Here is a 20559-nt window from a genome sequence, read left to right on the forward strand (position 1 = left end):
AGATCTTTATGATCAATCCTTTATCAGTTGTATGAAGTGCAAAAAATTTCTGCCTATAAGTAAGGTGTCTCTTTGTTTTGGTTAATGTCTCTTTTCCTCTACAGAAACTTTTTAGTTTGATGTAATCCCAGCTGTTTAACTTTCCCTTCACTTTCTTTGCTTTGGGGCATGAGTCTTTAAAGATGATACTGAGATGTATGACATGTAGTGTTCTACCTGTATTTTCTTCTATATATTTTGTGGTTTCGGGTTGTTCAATTCTTTTATCCATTTTGAGTTGGTTTTTGTGTATGGTGTGAGGTAGTATTCTAGTTTCATTCTTTTGCATGTGGTGGTCCAGCTTTCCCAGCACAATTTATGAGCAAACTGTCTTTGTTCCATTCCATATTCTTTGCTCCTTTATCAAAGATTTGTTGTCTATACATGTGTGGCTTTAGTTCTGGGTTTCTTATTAGACTCCATTGGTCTGTGTGTCTGTTTTTGTTCCAGTACCATACAGTTTTGATTATTATGGTTTTGTAGCATAATTTGAAATTTGGGAATGTGATACCTCCATTCTCCTTCTTTTTAGTCAGGAGAACTTTAGCTCTTCGAGATATTTTATGACTCCATATGAACTTCATCAAAATTTTTTCTATTTCTCTGAAGAATGGTCTTTGATATTTTTATTGGGGTTGCACTGAATCTTTAAATTGCTTTTGATAGACTGCCTATTATAATAATATTAATTCTTCCAATCAATGAGCAGGGAATGTCTTTCTATTTCTTTGTGTCTTCTTCTATTTATTTTATCAATGTTTTATGATTTTTTTTTGTTAAGTCACTCAAGGGAGGTGATATTTTTATGCCCATTATATAGTTTAAAAAGTTGAGGCAGGTAGAGCTTAAGTTTCCACATGATTGGAAAGACAAAGCCCAAGTGGCTGATCTCAGGGCTGTTCCATGCTGGTGCTTCCAGGAAACAAGCTCCCTTCTGTCTGGGATAGTAACACTGAGAAAATAAGGCAGAGATTCTCTCATTAGGAGTTCTGCCTTGTTATTCTAGTGAAACCTCAGATTTCAGTCACTAGCAGGCACTAGGGGCTGCTCACATTGACACTGCACTGAAAACAATGGTGCCCAAGCTTGTTCAATACTGGGAGGAAGGTGAACAGTCCCAGCCCAGCTAAGAGAGAGGGCATGGAGAAGGCTGTAAGTCAGGTTGTGTAGGACACTAGCTGAATGGAAATAGCTCTGCTGGGTTTTATCCCAGACACCTGGTGCCCAACATGGGTGCATGATATGGGAGGATCATATCACCCCATGCCCAAGAGAGGTGACCAGACTAGAATGAGTAGCAGGGAAGGGAGGGACAGATTCCAGGGCTAATGAGAAGGTAGATGATGTTGGTAACTGTTTTCATATGGAGATCAGGAAAGCTAGGAACCCTAAATGCCCTGAGGACCCTGAAATGAAGAGTACAAGCCAGAGGGCAAGTCCTCCAAGCTGAGGAAGATTGGAGCAGTGGCTGAGAGTAGAATGGGCTGGGGCCTGAGCCTTTGTACACTAATATTTTAATGGAGATACATAATTTACAGGATGGCATGGATCTGGCTGGAATCATGGGCACATAAACACTTGAATTTGTAGGAAAAGATGAGATTTCTCAGAAGCCCTGTATGTAGAGACAGAATGACACCACTGGACAGGCCTTGAAGGGCAGACAGAGGCTTTGGGGACAGTGACCTGGAACTCGATCTCTAGAGACCCTCCTGTAAGAACAACTGGGCAAAGACACTATTTATTTATATTTACATTTATTTTCTTACTTCACTGTTAGTTTTTGGAGAGTGAGTATAAAGAAATCAGTTCTCAGGGCCTCCCTGGTGGCTCAGCGGGTTAAAGCTCAGCACTAAGAAGCTAAAGCCACTTCAGCATGTGTTCAAAACCCGCTCTGGAGGTGACCCACATGGCGCGGCAGACCTCTCCTGACCCACCGGTTGCTCCTCTCAGCAGTGTACCTCAACAGTCAGCCTGTTCTGCTCCCCACTCTGTCTCTGGTGAACACTTTCACCCCCACCCTGCACTTCTGGTTTGTACCCCAGTTCTGTATGCATAAATAAATAAATCTTTAAAAAAAGAAATCAGGCTCTCCCTGGTGGCACAGCGGGTTAATGCACTGCAAAAGAAACTTAAGCCACTTCCCCGTGAGTTCTATCCTCGCCTGCCCCAGAGGAGATCCACATGGCGTGGCAGACCGCTCCTGACCCGCCCGCTGCTCCCTTCAGCAGTGCACTTCGTTGATCTGCCTGTTCTGCTCCCAACTCTGTATCCCACTTCTGTACGAATAAATAAATAAATCTTTAAAAAAGAAATCAGTTCTCTATATTCTCCTGATGAGGTCATTTGGGAATGGGATGTAAATGCAAACTCATGTGAGGAAGGGCTTCTTTCATCAGCAGAGGTAAGCCTGGGAAGGTGTAATGTTGTCACTTGAAAATAAAGGCAAACGAGGTGCTGGGGCATTGGGGTGACACTAATGTCATCTTACCCCAGTTGGTTAGACAGAGCTTGTCCACTTTGTTTCAGCACTACTCACAACTCGACATTGGCCCACAGAGCAGAGGAGAGTCAGCCAGCACTTCTGGGAGGAGCCTTACATGTGGTCTGGCCACCCTTCTGCTTGATCAGGGCAAAGATGATACTCAGGTGCCAGGGTGCTTGGTGCCATGGTTGAGCTCTGGAGCCCGATCCCTGCAGACCTGGACTGTGAGCACATCCATTCCCTTCTCACAGTTCAAGCAGCCATATTATTTATAGCTAGGGAACCCAGAGGCTGTAGGGATCCAGAGGCTTTTATTCACTGGGAGAACTAGACCTGATGGCCGTCCTGACCTTTGTGACAGATCAGACACAGGTGGGCCCAGGGTTTTAGACCCTGATCCAAGTGGACCCAGGACATCCCAACTGGCCACACCCACATATCTGTGTCACAGTTCTTGGGTCATGCTGCCGCCTACTACGGTGGACACTGAGCTTTTCTTCTTCTCTGGGTCTTTGCTATTTAGATTGAGCCTGAGCCCATCTGTCTCCACATAGAAGTGCTGACTGAGCCTGGATCGCTAAGCCTCCAGACCTCAAGCACTGCCTTTCAGTTCCAGGCAGAGCTGATCCATGGGTGACAAGACGCCCCCCCCCCCCCCCCGGTTGGAGCAGGTCAATAAAGCAAATCGCTGCTGGATGTCACCCATGTTTTCCATTTATGCCTGACACAGCTCCCTGTCAGTGTGAGTGTGTGTATGAATGTTCCAGACACAGCATGAACTCGCCAAAATCTACCAGGCCACCTCATTCTGTTCAATCAGTGTTTCCCTGACATATTTCTTACCAGGCTGCTCCTGGCTGGAACTCTACCCGGGCACTGGACAGGACAGAGCTACTGTAGCCCTGTCCGCCAACAGTGGAGGGGGATAGAGGGTACTGTCTTCTAAGACTCCTTGACAAGATCACTAAGTCTCATAGCTTGTGTTTTGCACACAGATCCTCAGAGCACTGGAAAAATCTAGGTCCCTCCTCTCAACACCTGGGAGCTTGTTTGTAGATGGGGAGGACAGTGAAACCTCACTGCCTTCATCCACTAGTGCACTAGTGGCTGGCAGCACAGACAAGGCCTGCTAAGGACAGTGACCTCATCAAAGGCAGGTGATCAGGAAGCCCCGATTTGTCTACAAGGGTCCCCAGACAGAGAAATTAACTGCAAATATTAATGCTGTGTGCCTGATCTACCCACTCAACCATGCAGGGTGCTGCAGGGACTAAAGGTTGGATGTAATCTGCCTCCCACTCTTGGAGGAATCTCTCTCTGGGTAGAGCCCGGGGAAGCTGGGGGGTGATATGGGAAGAAACAGTTGTCAGGGGTTACTCTGGAGTGTCAGGGAGACAAGTCTTTTCCAAAAAACATTTTTGAGTTGGTATTCCAGAAAATGAAGGATAATTTGGTTATGCGAACCATCAAGAAATATCATCAGCTAGCAGGCTTTCCAAGTTTCTACTGTATCAAGGGAGAGAGCTCTGCTTCTGCTCGTCTGTCTCACCACGTTTACAAAATCTGCTAATCAGCTTCAGCCTTTATGTCTTTTGCAAGCAGTAGTGTCTAGAATTGGATAACACTTTCTGTTGTCATTTTATTTGGCAATTATCTTTGATTTATGGTAAGATGTTGGGCTTTTATGGCAGTGTTTTAAAATATCCCTTAAAAATGGAAGTACATGATTAAGTAATGTATAAAGAAATAATGATGGTGATGGTGATAGAAGGATTGCTTCGAGTATAAACCTGGCAGGGAAGCAAGGTAGTAGGGCTTGATCCTTCAATAGGTGAGCTGCTGTAGGTGAGGTGAGTTTCATTTACCTTTTGATGAGGATAAAAACATGGGTAATGAGAAGAAGGGTGTCATAGATTCTAAGATAGCATGTCGCTGGATCTACTTCATCTGTCTGGCTCTTTCAGGCATCAGCACTGAACCCATACCACCTCTTATGGGAAGTTCTTCTGGAAGGCAGCATCTCTTTCTCATATACTGATCATTGTTCACTTTTCTCTGGAACTGGCTATATCTCAGAGGTCACAAAAATGTGTATTTGCTGAAGGAAGGGGGGAGTCCCCTATAACAAACTACACATGCCTCATATAATGGCGGAGAGGTAGAAATTGGGGCCCCAAAGGTCACACTTTGTAATTTCTCAAGAACAATCAGAAACCTAAATTTTCATATGAAATTTTGTCATTTTAAACATTGACAAGTGCTCAACATGCAGGAAGGATGGGCCCTGTCCTGGGTACCAGCAGGTGACATGAAGGAAAGAGTCCAGGTGAAGATGGTATCAAGTTGCAGTGCTGTCACACTCGGGTCCTGAAGCAATGGAACCAAGGATCTGGAATCAGTGTTAGTACAAGTTGTGCAAGTCATGCATTACCCTATAAAATGTGGGTGCTCCTAGCTGGCAGGGAGGGACTGAAGTCATGGTGCTCTGCCTAACCAAGGTCAACCCCAAAGCCCTGGTCACATATGCCTGTGTAGGATATCCCCACAAGGGTAGGTATCTAACCCTCTACTCTCTGGGGAAGTGAGGGAGGAGTCTGGAGTCACAGAGCAGAGATGTTCTGATACACACTTGCCTGGGAGAGGTTTCCCATGGAGAACCTGTGGAGGGAAGGTCACTGAGCTGGGGGACAGCAGACTGCGCAGGACAGTGACTCTAGGCAGAGGGAGGATCAGGACTTCACTGGAGAGGAGGGATTCCAGCTGGAGATGGCCTTTGATGGTAAACTTGCTCCAGCATGGAGAGATGCTTGGATATGGAGTTGAGAAAGCTAGACAGAGTGTAAAGAGGCTGTTTCAGGCGGGGTCTGGGGGATGTTAGAATGTACAGTACACATGGGATTAAGAACAGGTGAGGGCATTTTACTTTGCCCTAGGAGCTTGGCTTTAAATTTAGTTGGAAGAGCCAAAGCAAAGAGGCTGCAAAGGAAGGGTTGTGGGAGGCAGATGGAAGGGCACAGGGACTTCAGACAGCGAGAAGTTGGGGGGCTGGAGCAAAAAGTTGATCTTTGTGGTAGTCACTGGAGGGTAAGCACCATCATATAAAAAACACCTTCCCGCCTCTGCGGTCTCCATCTGGGTAAAAGGTCCACTTCAGCCCTGACACCAAGTAATCAGACCTCCACACCCCTTCCCAGCCTTGCACCCAGCCCCTACGAGAGCGCACAGAGAAGGTGAGGCGGCTCCTGGTAACCCAGGACTGACAGGAGGGAACCCAGTACTCTAGGACTTTCTGGGTGAGGACGACCAACCCGGCGCTGGCGCTGCTCCACGGAGATTGTGTGCTGAGAGCAGGGAGTGCGCCAAGGGTGGCTGGCGGCGGGGCTCTCTGGGTTCGACCCGTGGCGTTTCTCTGCCGCCGCCTCGGGGTGTCTCTGCTTCGCTGCGAGTGTGGGGAGCCGCCGCGGAGCGAGGAGGGGAGCAGGCGGCGGCGGCGGCGGCGGCGGCCGCGCCAAGAAGAGCCGGGTCACCGCAGGCTGAGGCGCCCGCCGTCCCCGCCCTCCCCCTCGCCGCCTTCTCCCTCCCTCCTGTCTCCCTCTCTCGCAGGCTCCTTCCCTCTCCCCGCCTCCCCTCCGCGCTCCTCCGCCCTCCCTTCCGCGCCTCGCCTCCTCCGCCCCGCGCCCTGCGGTGCTGCAGCTGCGGGCGGCTCCAGCTGCCCCCAGATGTGGGCTGGTTGGCGCGCGGGGAACTTTCGCGCCGGCTGCGAGTGCAGGGCCTCGGCTGCGGTCCGGCTGCCATGGATCCGCCGGCGGGAGCCGCTCGCCGCTTGCTCTGCCCCGCTCTGCTGCTGCTGCTGCTGCTGCCGCCGCCGCTCCTACTGCCGCCGTCGCCTGCGGACGCCCTGCTCGCCACGGCCGCCGACCCCCCTGGTAGGTGCTACTGGACCCTGAAGTCCCGCCGCCCCGGCCCGCCAGGCCCCGCCTCGCATGCCCCTCACCCCCTCCCCAGGTGTAGTCCAACCCGACTTGGGCAAACTCCGCGCGCCCCGCCCGGGGCCAAGTTGGCCAACTTCGGGGCCGGGTTGGTCGCGCTGGGGGCTCTCGCTGTGCACCCGGAGTCCTCCGGCCGGGAGCAGCCCCGGAACCCTGGCGGCTCCCCGGGCGCTGTGCGTGTGGACTGAGGGCGGGGAAAACCCCGCGGCGGAGAGCGCAGCGCGGCTGGTCGGGAGATCCAGGGTTCGTGCCCAGCGCACTGCCTTGGGGCCCTGAGGATTGGTGGTGGCGCCCCTGAGGAGCTCCCCGGAGACCCTCCACCCCTCCCTGTCCCCGGCGCAGGGGGAGAATCAGCACGCGGCGGTCTAACCGGGAGCTGGACACCGAGGACAGGCCACCCGTACTCGGAGGAGCCGAGTCCTGGCCGCCCCAGAGGCGAGCCGTGAGGGCTCTGGCGCTGGGGGCCCGCCGAGAGGTAGAGACGCACGTGTAGGGGTCCAACCAGGAATGGTTTCGGACAGACCCGACCTCAGACAAGGATGGTAGGTCTAAAGGGAGAGGGACGCTCTGATGGGCGGCCCCCGGGGGAATGTGAGGAGCCGGAGGAACCCCAAACCGGAATGGGACGGGAAGCAGAGCTCCTGACTGGCAGGGTCCGGGAGGTGGACAGCCGCTCCCCGTTGGAAGACTGCCTGAGAGGTGCAACGTAGTTCTAGGGGCTGCCAGGGGGAAATGCCCTTTCCTTCATGGTGGGGTCCGCAGGGATGCCGGGCTCTGTGTGCCGGTTCCGCGACTCCACCATCTGGGCGGGTCTAACGCCCCATTCTGTTGCAGGCGGGCCCCTGGGGCTCCCAGCGGAGCGCATCCTGGCGGTGCCGGTGCGCACTGACGCCCGGGGCCGCTTGGTATCCCACGTGGTGTCGGCGGCGACGGTCCGGGAGGGGGTGCGCACTCGCAGGGCCGCCCCCATCCAGACCCCCAGCTTTCCAGAAGGCAGCGAGGAGGATGCTGGCGGCCGCCTCTTCTACAATGTCACGGTCTTCGGTCGAGATCTGCACCTGCGGCTGCGGCCCAACTCCCGCCTTGTGGCGCCCGGGGCCACGGTGGAGTGGCAGGGCGAGTCGGGCGCCACGCGTGTGGAGCCACTGCTTGGGAACTGCCTCTACACCGGGGATGTGGCCGGCCTAACTGAGGCCTCCTCCGTGGCTCTGAGCAACTGTGACGGCCTGGTGAGTTCGAACTTTTGGCTCCTCTCTGTTCACAGTCCTTGCCTGGGTTTCAGAAACCCTTACCTGGGGAGTTTCCTGGAAGGGCAAGGCATGCCTGGGGAGCTTCTCTGCAACCTTTGAGCTTAGGAATCAAGGGAACATCAATGGAAAGCAGTGACTGGAAGACAAATTATTCGGATTGGGTGGAGAGCACTGATTCCTGCAGAAGGAGGTCCAGGGTCTCCTAAGTGAGTGTGCTTTCCTTTCTGGCCGCTGGGGAAGGTGTTTGTTTTCCATCCGGGTGTGTACACATCATCTCTGTGAATGTGTGCATGTCTCTGGGAGTGTGTGCATCTGCACATGTGTTTTGGAATGTTAGTGTGCACTCCTTTCTGGGTATTTGGGCACCTGTTCAAACATAGGAGTGTGCCGTTGTGTCTTATGCACATGTGTATCTGTCGTTTCCTGGTGGTTCATGTGTTAGGGTGACTGTTGTGTGTGCGTTCCTATGTGTTTTAGCATGTGTGCCATGTGTGTGTCTGTGTGCAAGTGGTGGCAGTCCAGGGAACAGACAGTAGTGCCAAAATATCCAGTTAGCTATCTGTCCTCTGGTTGGCTGGGTATCACTGATTTTTATGTTGTGGTTTCCTGTTGAACTGTAGCTAGTTATTTGAGAAGTTGGTTTTCTCTATTTTGAGCATTTGGAAATACAAACTTTGGTGTTCATGGGCAACTCCTGAAGGACAAAAGACTTGGGGTGAGGTTTCCTCCTGGGATTGCATAGGCCAGCCAGTGTGGGAGGTCTTTTTTGGGGGCCCACAAGAATCATGGTTCGACACAGGGGGCCCCAGGAGAAAGCCTGGATTGATGCTAGAGAGTAGGCTGACATTGGCTATGCTCTGTCCTGCTTCCCAGGGGCCTGGCATGCAGCAGAAGCCACTGCAGCTTTCTATTTTCGATTGGGTGTGCAGTGGTCAGGCTGGCTGTGCTGGCCAGACATCTGAAGCCACCCACCACGGGTTCCGCTCTAATTGCTGTTCAGGGCACTCCTGCTCTGAGTTAGTGGCTTCTCTTCCTGCGCTGCCTGGAGCCCCTCGTGCTGCCCAGTGCAGAGCTGGCAGTTACACCAGAGCCCTACAACCACTGGTATTCTTTTTATGGAGAAACAGGAAATGTCACTTGTTGCTTAGGAAAATCACTGCCTTTGGTTGGACTTAGAACCTGGGCATGTTGCAAACAACTATAAATGTCCTTTGGTGGCTGGGTTAATATGGTGTAGCCATCACATTTTTTTTTAGTCTCTGAGAACATCCTGGGCCTCATAGAAGTGGTTCATTTTACAATGGAGGTATATTCCTAGGTAAAAGGAAGTCATTGCCAGGAATCAGAGGGTAGGGGGAAGTGAGGTAGGGTGAGTTGGCCTGTTGGTGGGCCAACTCCTGTGTACTAATTAATTCCTGATAAAGAACATTTTGAGGGAGGCTTTTCACGTTTCATTCATTCATTCACTTATTTGAGGTTCATTTGTTCAGCCAACATTCCATAATGTGTTTGTTGGCTGCAAGGGTGCCCACCTGGCGCTTACATGCTCAGGGCAGCTGACAAGCACAGGGAGCATTTTGATCAGGGCTTGGAGACCATGCTCCTGGGGGCTTTTGAAGAATGCATCACCAGCAGCCAAGGGTGCAGGTTGGCAGTCCTGCTACAGGGATGGGCGTGGCAGAAGTACCAGGTATGTACGGCCTGTGAGTATGGGCATGCTGTGATCGCACATGTATAGGGCACACACCAGCAGAGACAGGAGACAAAGACGTCTGATGTAGAAGAGGGGCTGGACCTGCCAGTGGCCTTGAATATTCTCAGTGAGTAGTGACCTTGAGACAGTGGGGCTGAATCACTAGTTTTTCTTTTCCCTCTCTCCCTGGCTCCCTTCCTTTCTGTTTGCTCTGATTTTATACCAATTTAATTCCTTAACTCTTTACACTCTACAGTATAGGCCTGCTAGTTAAGGACTCGGGGTTCACAGTGATCCTACAGGGAAGGATCCTCATCTCAGGTTTACAGCCAGGGAGCTGATGCTCTACTTTGTTCTCAGGTGGAGCCCCATGATAAATCAAGGGAACCTAGCTATGCATCCCCTCTTCTGATAATTCCTGCTGAGCTGTGGGTATCACTCTGTCCAGGATAGGGTCAGATAGGGGATTCAGGGTGTGGGGTTCTTAGAATAATGTAGATAGAGAAGATAGATGTGCTGCTCCCCCAAACGATAGAGATTGGTAACCTGGACCTGCAAAGGTGCAAATTCTAGGGCGGACTCTAGAAATGCTACATGATGTTATACATCATAAGGGACGACATACGCCGTATTTGCAGAGATGGGTAAATGTAGTTTTCAGAGTCTTTTACAGGTGTTCATAATATTCACAGGAGAAAGTTGAAGTTTGCCATCTCGATGTATGAGAAGACAGTGTGTCACAAAGAAAGCCATTCCGACGTGCTCATTAAGAATCTGATGAGAAGCTGCTGGCACAGCAGTTAAGAACAGCAAGGCAGTTTGCTGTCCCTGGTTTCTGCTGAGCCCCTTCTGCCCCATTGCGGTGTGTCGCCCTTACATACCCTCTGGTGTATGTCTTAGATTTTATCCCCTTTCTACAGATGAATAAATTGAGACTCCCAACAGCTGAGATAGTTTGCTTCAAACCACTGTTTGAAGGAAACACTTGGAGTCTGTGTTTGACTTCAAGACCTGCTCCTACATTTGTTGCTTTTCTTCCCCTTGCTGACAGAAAGAATACAAATGAATCAATGCATTTCTTCAGAACTTGTCCTGCCTTTCCTACTTGACTCCTGGAGACTGCCATAGTCACAGGCACTGATCGTGGTCAGTGTGAGGGGGAATCAGGAGGGCAGGCCTGGCCAAGTGGCTTGCTGACTTGCTGCTGACCTCCTCTGGGCTTCAGTTCCTGCCACTGTAGCAAGGACCCCAGTAGTACAGAAGCACCCTATCTGCCCCTGTAGTGTGACTCTTTCTGGGGACCTGTCTGACATGGTGTCTTTGGCTGGCAGGGACTTGGAGGTGGAAGCCTCCATGGGTGGGCAGTGGAGGGGTTAGGCTTCCCAGGCCTGCTTTGAATCTGCAGCCTGAGTGGGCCGTATACATCCTTCTCTTGCTATGTGAGGAGGGGCCTGTCAAGCTCCCATAAGTGTGTGAGAGAGATTCCCCCAACTGCACAGTTGAGTTTCAAAGAGACCCAAAGTCTCATGAACGAAGGAAACTACGGCTGCTGCCTTAGGGGTTGGGGCTCCCTTGCTGGGCTGCCATCCTGGCCAGGCACCCACTGTGACCAGTTTTGGTGGGCATGAAGAATTACCAGGAATTACAGAGAGAAGTCTGTCACTGGCCTAAGGAGTAAAACGAGTTTTATTTTTTCCCAAGAGGCTGCTGCCTCAAAGGTCACACACTGGCCTCTGTCTGGTGCAGGTTCTGGTTGTGGTGTGCAGGTGCTCTCAGGTGTGGGACTGTGGGGTGGGGGTTAAGGGTGCCTGGAAGTTGCATTTGCCACTTATAGGGTCTTCCTTCTTCCCATCTTACTTTGGCATTGCCCTGGGGCTGGATAGGGTCTTAAGAACACTAAAGCAGGAATGTGGAAGCTTCTGGATTCCCTAGTTGTCAGGGCTCCTCAGGTCAGAGGAGCACAAACATCAGCTTGACCCTGTGCTTGACAGTCTGTACAGCTTCCTAGGGTGGTCTCAGCTTCCCAATGGTTTTTCACTCTCCTTGTTGTTGAAGACTCAATTAGTTGAAATAATAGAAAACCAGCTTTTGAATTGGATGAAGCAAAGAAAATATGTCACGGGTCTTGCATCATGGGGTCCTGAGAAGTGGCAGCTTTAGGCACGGCTGGATCCTGGGGTTCAGTGTTGGTTTGGGAACATGCTTTATGCCTGCCACCATCTGTGTTTATCTCCTCATCGCCCTCTCCACGTGGTGGCCACCAGCAGCTCCTGGTTGAACTTGTCTTCCACAGTTACAATCTCTTAGAAATGAAGATTACTCCTTTCTGCATGACTCCTGCAAAAATCCAGGGAGTTAGGTTAGAAACCCATCAGCACCATTGCTGTGATGTGGGCCTGGGACTGGGCTTTTGCCTACCTTTGGGATTGTAGGTTAGGGTCAGACCATCAAGCTCTGGGGTGGACTGGGGCTCTATCATGAAAAATGAAGAATGAGTGTGCCACGCAGATGGAAAGGGTTGTTGCCACATATCACCCAATATCTGGTGCAACCCTCCTCCTGAACACATCTGCCCACCTTGTTGCCTCTGAGGTGCCTTCCTTGGGTCACCTAGTCTCTCTGACATGGAGCATGAGCCTGTCCAGTCTCCTCCAACCTCACCTTTCACTTGGGTGGGAAACTCAGGATCACCTCTCCTGCCTCCAGGCCCTGTACATCCAGCCAGTCACCATCTAGCTATTTTTGGATTGCATTCCTGTTGCCTTCTCAGACTTGACTCCCAGCCCAGTATTTTACTTCTCCACTCCACAGCCAGTCTGATTGTTATAAGCCACATAATGCTATCACATCACTTTTTTGTTTGATTCAATGATTTCAATCTTTCTTATTACCCTTAAAAAAAAACACCCAAATTCAGGCCCTCCCTGGTGGCATAACAGCCACTTCAATGCGAGTTCAATCCCCGGCCAGGGAGGTTGCTTACATGGTGCAACAGACTTCTCCTGTCTCACCCGCTGCTCCCCTCAGCAGTGTACTTAATTGATCTGCCTGTTCTGCTCCTCACTCTGTCTCTGGTGAATCCTCTCAGCACTCCTGTACCTCTGGCCTATACCCCAGTTCTGTATGCATGAATAAATAAATCTTTTAAAGAAAATCCAAATCCTTGGGCCTCCCTGATGGTGCAAGAGGTTAAAGTGCGGCACTATGAAGCTATCATCAGCTACTACAGCATGAGTTCGATCCCCAGCCAGGGAGCTGAGCCATGTGGCCTGGCAGACCTCTCCTGACCTACCCGCTGCTCCCCTCAACAGTATATTTCAGTCAGTCTGCCTGGTCTGTTCCTTACTCTGTCTCTGGTGAATCCTTTCACTCCTCACCCCCAATCCCTGAACCTCTGGCCTGCACTCCAGTTCTCATATAAATAAATAAATCTCTTAAAAAATTGTATTAAAAAAAACCCAAAACCACTGGTCTGGCCTTCAAGGCCTTCCATGACCTGGCCTAGCAACCTCATCTGTCATATCTTACTTATGCTCCAGTTATACTGAACTTTTAGTTCTTCCAACACTGGACACTCCCACCCAGTTGAAGACATTTCCCACCTGGGCCCCTCTTATCTCTCCCTCTTTATCTGACTTACTTTGCAGGATCAGGTAAACTTCATCTTACCCTGAAAGCTGTTCTGACATTTACATGCCACGTTGCACCTGTGCTTCTTGGTAGCTTGTACCACAGGTCACTAGCACCTGGCTGTGTCCACGGGGCCCACGTTATGCTGCCGACCCTTAAGTATTCACATTTGGTGGGGCAGGCCCTCTTGGAAATTTCTTGTAATCACGGGAAAGTGCTTGTGCCCACATACACACAAAAACCTGAGTTTCAAACCAAGTAAGGGAGGGAATCCCGCTGGAATCTGCGTGGGGAAGGGCTGAGAGTGTGGGGATGTTGAGTCACCCTTGGGTTGGACTCTGGCAAGTCACCATGTGACCTAGGGCAGAGGTCATCTCATTACTAGTCTGTCTGGAACACATCATTTTTGGGACCCTTCCTGGACAACTGAATGTATGTTAGGGGTCAGACACAGTACATGGACAATCAGCAAAGGGACAGATGGGGACCCCAAGAGCCCATGCCCTGCATGCCCTGCCAGCCCTGGTAGATGTATACTGCTTGGGAGCCAGGGCTCTGCTGGCTTGAGTATTCTTCTGAGAGGCTGCATCTCTGTTGACATCATGTAAGCAAACATATCTAGTGTGAAGACCCTGGATAGCCTCTCAAATCTCTTGACTGGTCTCTTGGGGCAGGTGTGGAAGTTTTGGTAGCTGTGCTAGCAGCAGGTCCTGAGATGGGCTGGGGCCCCCGAAGTCAGGAGCTATTGCTGAGAACCTGGCCTCACTTCGTCATGGTCACTCCAATGTGCCTTCTGGCTGGCCTTACCACCATGTCTCCCTGGGCGTGATTTGGTGGGAGGAAGGGGCTCCCACAGTTCTCTTCCCTAGAGCAGTTGGGGAGGATATGTATTGACTGTGGCCCCCTTGAGGGAGGCTGTGTTGTCAGGCGTCTGTGCGCAGAGGCAGCCAGAGCCTCATGGTGCCCCCTCATGGAGGTGGAGGTGGGTGGTGGAGGTGCATCTGTGGTCTGAAATTCAGACTCATTTAGCATCAGTGATTAAAGCATCTGCAGGCACTTTGAGTAGTGGGACTAGCAGAGACAGGCAGTGCAGTGTGGTGCCAGGGCAGGGAGTGGGGGTTGCTGACCAGAAGCAGTTTCATTGTGGTGATGATGATCAGGACATGGGTGATAGTGATGGTTGCATAACACCGGGAATATGATTAATACCTTTGAACTGTACATGTAAAAATGATTAAGATAGTGTGCTTTATATTAGGTATGTTTTACCCGGTATACAAATAAGGCATCCTAGGACCTGTGGGTGTGAGTAGCTAACTCAGGGGAGGGTGGCGTTCCTTGAGCACTTGGTCAGCTTCTCCCCTGTTTGATCTGTTCTCAGCATAGTGGCTGCAACACCCCCACCCTCTGCCCATATGCCTTAAGAGACAGGAAGAAGGTTGCCTTTTGGAAGCCCTTTCCATTGTCCTGAGCTGCACCCTGATGAGATGGGCTTAGGTCAAGGGAATAGCCAATCACTGCCATCCAAGGACAGGATGGACTGATTGATTCTGGCCTGAATCATATGCTTCACTCCTGGCCTGAAATGAAGATGGGCAAGCAAGGGGTCGCAGCACTGACCCCCAGAGGCTGGACAGTGGCTCCCCACCAGCTGCACTGCTCTGCCTACTCTCAGCGGTCGGTGGTCAGAGGATCAAGATCTATACTGTTCACCACTCTGTGCTGGGTACCCAACCCCCACAATCGTTCTGTTGTTCCTGTTTCACAGATTAGGAAGTCCCCAGCACATTACTGGGATCTGTGGGTCTCTCCCTGTGTGTAGTCATCTCTCCCCTTGGAATTCTCTAGGGAGGAGCCAGGAGCTTGACTCCGACCCTCCTGAAGACCATGAGTTGGTTCCCAGCCTGTGAGCTGAGCCAGGGAGGCTGCCTCTTCGTGGGTCCTCCCTATCGCCTCGCTGCCCTCCACCCTTGCTCTGCTGCATGGCCTTTGTGTTTCTGGTTGCCAGTGTGCCTGTTCAGGTGTTGGTAGGTTTCAGATTCCTCTTGACCACTGGTTGGTCTTGGCCATTTTGTCTCGACCCCCCTGTGCCCCCAGCATTTAGTGAGTGAGCAGTGACTCCCAGGTCTATGGGGATGGGGAGGGTGTGCTCTGAGGATTACAGGTGTCATAGCCAGCCTGCACAGAGGATACATGGCCGGGGGTGGGGGGATTCATCTGCTCTGAGTGCCAGGGACCTCTACCCAGGACCTGGGCTTGCTATGTGGTGGCCTGAGCTGTGGTATCTGAGTTCCACAGGGCAGGTATGTGAGGGACTTGTCCTGGGGCCCTGGATCTGTCAAGACAGGAAGGCACATCCTTCATCGTTCCTGTTATCTCCTTGGTGTTCCTGTACTGCTGCCAGAACACCATGCGCTGCTGGCCACATGTGAATATGTGAGCATGGTTGTGCACCCATGCCTGTGTGTCTGTGTGCATGGTTCTGTGAGCACATACTTGTCTGCGTGAATATGATGTGTGAGTGTGAACATATGTATGTGTCTATGTGCATTTGAGTGTGTGTGTTCTTGAGCCAAGTGTTCTTGGCAGGAGATTCTTGGGGGTTGGGGGCGCTCCCTCACCTCGCACCTGAAATGAGAGGGGGTATTTTGGGAGAGGAAACTCCCAGCCACCAGGATCTTGTGCTGCCTTGCACCCTTCCATTCTCTCATTAGCATGCGTTCTGGGATGGGAGGGCCCAGGTAGGAGCTCCTCACTCTGTGGTGTTTCATTTTAAATGTCAGTTGTCCACCGGGTCTGCGTTCTGCCATTAATATGGACAAGTTATTACTGAGCCTGGAGCTGGCTCCTTGGGATCATCCATGAATTTCAATTACAGTGAACATTTACTCAAGGGCTTTGTGGGGGTGCACAGCTTCCTCTCAGAGGCAGAGGAAACACCGTTGTGCAAGAACAAGGCCTGGGCAAGTACCCCAGTCCCACCATGGGTGTTGAAAGGATAGGAGCATGCAAATACTTTGCTTGGGTTTGAGAAACAGCTATGTTCACATTTCATTGGCTCTAAGGCACCGTCAATTACAGGGCACATCTTTACTTTATGTACTGCCAAGAAACAGGACATTCACAATAATAGTAATAGTGTCATAGAGCATAGTCGGGCACCCACCCCCTGCCCGAGTTGTGAGGTGTGGACCGTTCTCCTGGCTTGCTCGTATACTTGGCTTTGTTCATCTCTGTGTATCTTCTTCTCTGGTGAAGTGTGGGGTTGTGGTGGTTCCTGTCGGGACATTTCTCACTGATGCCAAAGCTATCCACTTCTTAGCTTAGTGCTTTCTGCACATGCCATAACTTTTGCTACCACAGTGTGAATTTTCAAAGGTTTTTTGGGTGGAAAATTTCTCAGCATGAAGTGTCCATCCTGCAGGCACTCAAATGAACTGGGGACAACCGGTGATGATAGCATGGCTGAGGTGCTTCATGTCAGGCAGGCTGCCACACACCATGGCTGTGGCTGGCTGCTGCGGGTGACGAGGCCCTCTGGCTTTATCTTGAGTTCAGAGGTAAGCATGACAAGTGCATGAGAGTCCTGGACCCACACTTTGCTGCTGCTGCTGCTGCTGCTGCTGTTAAAGTGCCATCTGGTCTCTCTCTGGGAGTGAGCATATGAATCCAAGCTGCGGCAGATACTAAGTCCTTTCTATCAGAGCAACTAGATCCGTGAGCAGAACATTCAAAAATTCATCTTTGAAGTATTTGTCCTTCGAAAGCAGGGATTGGGATCATGTCGTAGAATGAGGTGCACTGATGCAAATTCTGTCAAAGGTTCAGTAGTAGTAGTCAGTTCGACTGGGACAGAGATTCTGAAGTAGCTTAAGAACCATGTGTCTGTACATACACACTTCTGTCTGTCTGCCTGCCTGCCTGCCTACCTGTCTGTCTGTTTTTATGGATTATGCCATGTGTGTTTTCCGGTTGCGATGAGAGCTCCAGTGAAACACTATCATACACTAAATTCATTTTTTCTGTCAGTCTTTTCTTGCACAGTACTAAGCTGTGTCCATCATTAGAGCTTTAAAGTGGGAGCATTTGTGTTCTCCACAGTGGTAGCTGTGAGGCCTGTGAGTCTGTCATGTGTACTTGACTTTTGAACAACTGAGGGGAGACTAAGGGTCCCTTTCTGCCTCCACAGATGGAAGTGCAAATATAACTTTTCACTTGTGGGGGATCGGTTAGATACCAAAAGCTGAGGGTGCTTAAGTCCCCGTTTGAGGATTTTGCATGCCAGGATTCAACCTGCAACATCTGTGGTTGTTTGTATCTGTGAATGCAGAGCCAGTGGATAGAAACAAAATCAGATGTCAGTGGACCTGTGCTGTTCAAGCCTGTGTTTTCAAGGGTCAGCTGCACTTGAGGTGTGGCTAGTTAGAACTGAGATGCGCTCTGAGTGTAAATACTTACCAGATTTCAAAGACTTAGAGGGAAGCATCACACAAGATGTTGCGATGATACTATTTTGGATGTAATGGGTTAAATAAAATATATGGCTGCAATTAATTTCACCTCTTAATTTTTCAACTTGGCTAAATGCAATAATGACATTACAGTTCTGCTGGACAGTGCTGTTTTGAAACATCAGTCTGGATACTTCCCTTCTTGCTGTTATTCTGCAACATTTCTTGGCTTGCCACATCTGTTTATTCTTTCGGATGAATTTTAGAATTATTTTGTCAGGTTGAATTTGATTGACATTAACTTAAAACTAGAAACCAATTAAAAGAGAAATTGACATAATTAACAGTATTTACCACGAAGATGGAGTATTTTTCAATTGATTTATTTCTGTTTTGGTATTGCTTAGTAAGTATTATACGTTTTTTTTTTTTTATGTGGGTCACACATAGTTTTTAATCAGGGTCGTTTCAAGGATTTTCTTGTTGTTGTTGCCATTGTGAATTGAATCATTTCCATCTCTCCCTAGTGTACAGGAAGACTATTGATTTTTATATAATTATCTTTTATCAAACTGCTTGATTGAACTCATTAATTCTAATATATCTCTGTGGATTCCCTTGAGATTTCTAGGCACACAGTGGTACTGTCTGTAAACAATGATAATTTTGGAGGCTCATTTCCAATCTGCATTGTCTAGAACCTCCAGAGTAATGTTAAGTAACAGCAGCGGCTTTGCGCATTCTCATCTGGGCCTGGCTCAGATGGGCCTGCCCCTGGCATTTCTCTGCTTAATATAATGCTGCTTGTGGACTAAGATGGATTTCATATGAAGGCAATATCCTCTGAATTCTAGTTTTCTAAGATCCCATTTTTATCAGCAAAGGAGCTGAAATCTAAATAAAAAGTGTCTAGCAACCTCTCCTCACCCCTCAAACCAAAGACATTGTAATTCCCACTGCGACTCCCACTGACCTGGGTCTTTATGGCCGGGGGGCAGCTGCCCGGTGCCCTGTGTTGCCTAGTTGCTAGCTCCAAAGGCAAGCTGGCCCCCATGGAGAGCTGTCAGAAGCTTTTACTGGCCGGAAGCATTTGTGGGGTACAGGGAGCCTTGCTGAGGAAGGTGGATACTGCACCACTCAGCCATGCAGGTGGTTTCTGGCACAGCAGGGGCATGTGCGTTGGAGGCCCAGGATGGAGGAGTTGCCATCTCAATGCTCCTTCCTACACTTTCTCTATGGCAAACCTCTGCCATCCTCCTGCTGAAACAGGGTGGTGCCCAGGAAAAGGGGAGGTTCCAGGTTCCCTGTCCCACCCCAAAGAGAGTAGAGCTGAGCAGGGAGGAGAGAATTTAGAGAGGAGACTGAAGAGAAAGGAAGCAGGATGAAGAGCCAGAAGGAGACCTGAGGGAGGCACTTGGGGCAGAGACATGTGAAGAAGCGGCTCTTGCTTCTTGGTCCTGGACTGGGTGACACAGATGTGGGTGTGAGACTTGTGCAGAGGTTAACTATGGCAGTGTTAATCTTAATTTTGATTTTGCTCTTTTCCTTCCAAATTTGTCTAGCCATTCCTAACCCTTTACCATGGATCCCAGACAGAAGGTGCTTTAGGCGTGTGGCAGGCTTTCAGGCCTTGCTTTGGGCCAATCCCTTTTGGATAGACTTTTACCCATGAGGGGATGGGTAACTGGGTGTTTGGTTTAGAAACTAGATTCTTTGTCTTTTCTGCATTACACACTCATTGTATTAAAGTTCCTTTCCATTAAAGGTCTTATATATTTTGTCTTGATGCCATGGATGGTAGAACCTATTGAGAGCTGGCAGGTTTGGGCGTTCAAGGGTGCCCCATCTCCCTGCCCTGTAATACCTTCAAATCTTAGAGAAAACTGTGCTCATCTCTAGGAATTTTTGGTTCTGTGGACACAAGCCCCTTGTATTCACCTCACTTTCATTTTCACAGGCTTCTACACAGCCTTTCTCAGACAAGACCATTTTATTCCTGGAGGGAACCTGTGGTCTGTTTTGCAGAAATTTAGAGCCTGGCAGAGGGAGGGCAACTCTTTGCACTACCACCCCTAGGGCTGAGCTGTCCACATGGCAGGTGCCTGCAACCCAGTGGAGCAGCATGAGGACAGGGTGGTGTCCTCTTTGGATTCTCCATCCTCCACTCCCCAACACTCCCACCCCTCCCATTGCTCACTCTTGACATGGATGCTGACCACTGGCCACTGTGTAAGCCTGCTGGCCTGCGCTGAGGTGGCACAACTCTGGGTGTCACGGGTGTCACAGCACACAGTAGCTTGTCCAGGCCATGCACCACAGCAGGTGAAGTCCTAGTCAGGGCCCTCTGCTGCAGAGGGAAGAGACAGCTGTCACCAGAGGTATGGAGGTATGGGAAGGGTTGGGTGGTTTTAGATCCCAGCTTAGACCTCCTCCCATGCTCTTTCTTCCTGCCCTTCTCTTCTTTTCATTCTCCTCCTCCATTCTTTTCCTCCTCTCTTCTCCTCGCCTTTTCTCCCTCCTGTCTGTATTTCCCTCCACTTTTATCAACTGGGGCTCTTGAGGGACCCTTCCTGGTAGTAGGCCTTTCTTCCCTCCAATCTGTTCCTGTCACCTCCTGTGATTGCCACACTGCCCACCCCATGCCAACAAGCACTTTAGGAATGGGGGGATCATCCCACTGCAGTGGGAAGAAAGCAGAGCTGGGGCAGGGCAGTGACCCATTCCCAGAACCAAGGGGTCCCTCTGTTACAGGGCAGCCAGAGTGGACTGGGCCGCCTGTCTGTGGGGCCTCACCCACAGGCTCACAACTCATTTACACTGCAGGTACACACAAAGGGTCATAACAGGTTTATTTACAAAAGGGGGAAGGAATAGGAAACAACCCAGGGAAAGAGAGCGGGATACAAAGTTAACTGGAATACCTTAGGGCTAGGCTGACTGAAAACACCAAGTCATGGGGTCCAGAGAGCCCTTTCAGTGGGTAAGTGGGGGGAGGGGTGGGGAGGGGAGGGAGGGAGGGAGG

At 50.4% G+C, this 20559-nt stretch overlaps 1 protein-coding gene across 1 annotated transcript in view; it reads left to right on the forward strand.

Annotated features, from left to right (window-relative positions):
* The first annotated feature begins 7277 nt into the window (after nucleotides 1-7277).
* Nucleotides 7278-20559, forward strand: part of ADAMTS2 (ADAM metallopeptidase with thrombospondin type 1 motif, 2) — a 236909-nt gene continuing 223627 nt past the window's right edge. The window contains exon 1 of the mRNA XM_012733272.1: nucleotides 7278-7742. Within this exon, the coding sequence (XP_012588726.1) occupies nucleotides 7278-7742 (465 nt within the window). The remainder of the gene's footprint in view (nucleotides 7743-20559) is intronic.

The sequence above is a fragment of the Condylura cristata genome, unplaced genomic scaffold (genome assembly GCF_000260355.1).
Source record: "Condylura cristata isolate star-nosed mole 26May11 unplaced genomic scaffold, ConCri1.0 scaffold00040, whole genome shotgun sequence".
Classification (NCBI taxonomy): domain Eukaryota; kingdom Metazoa; phylum Chordata; class Mammalia; order Eulipotyphla; family Talpidae; genus Condylura; species Condylura cristata.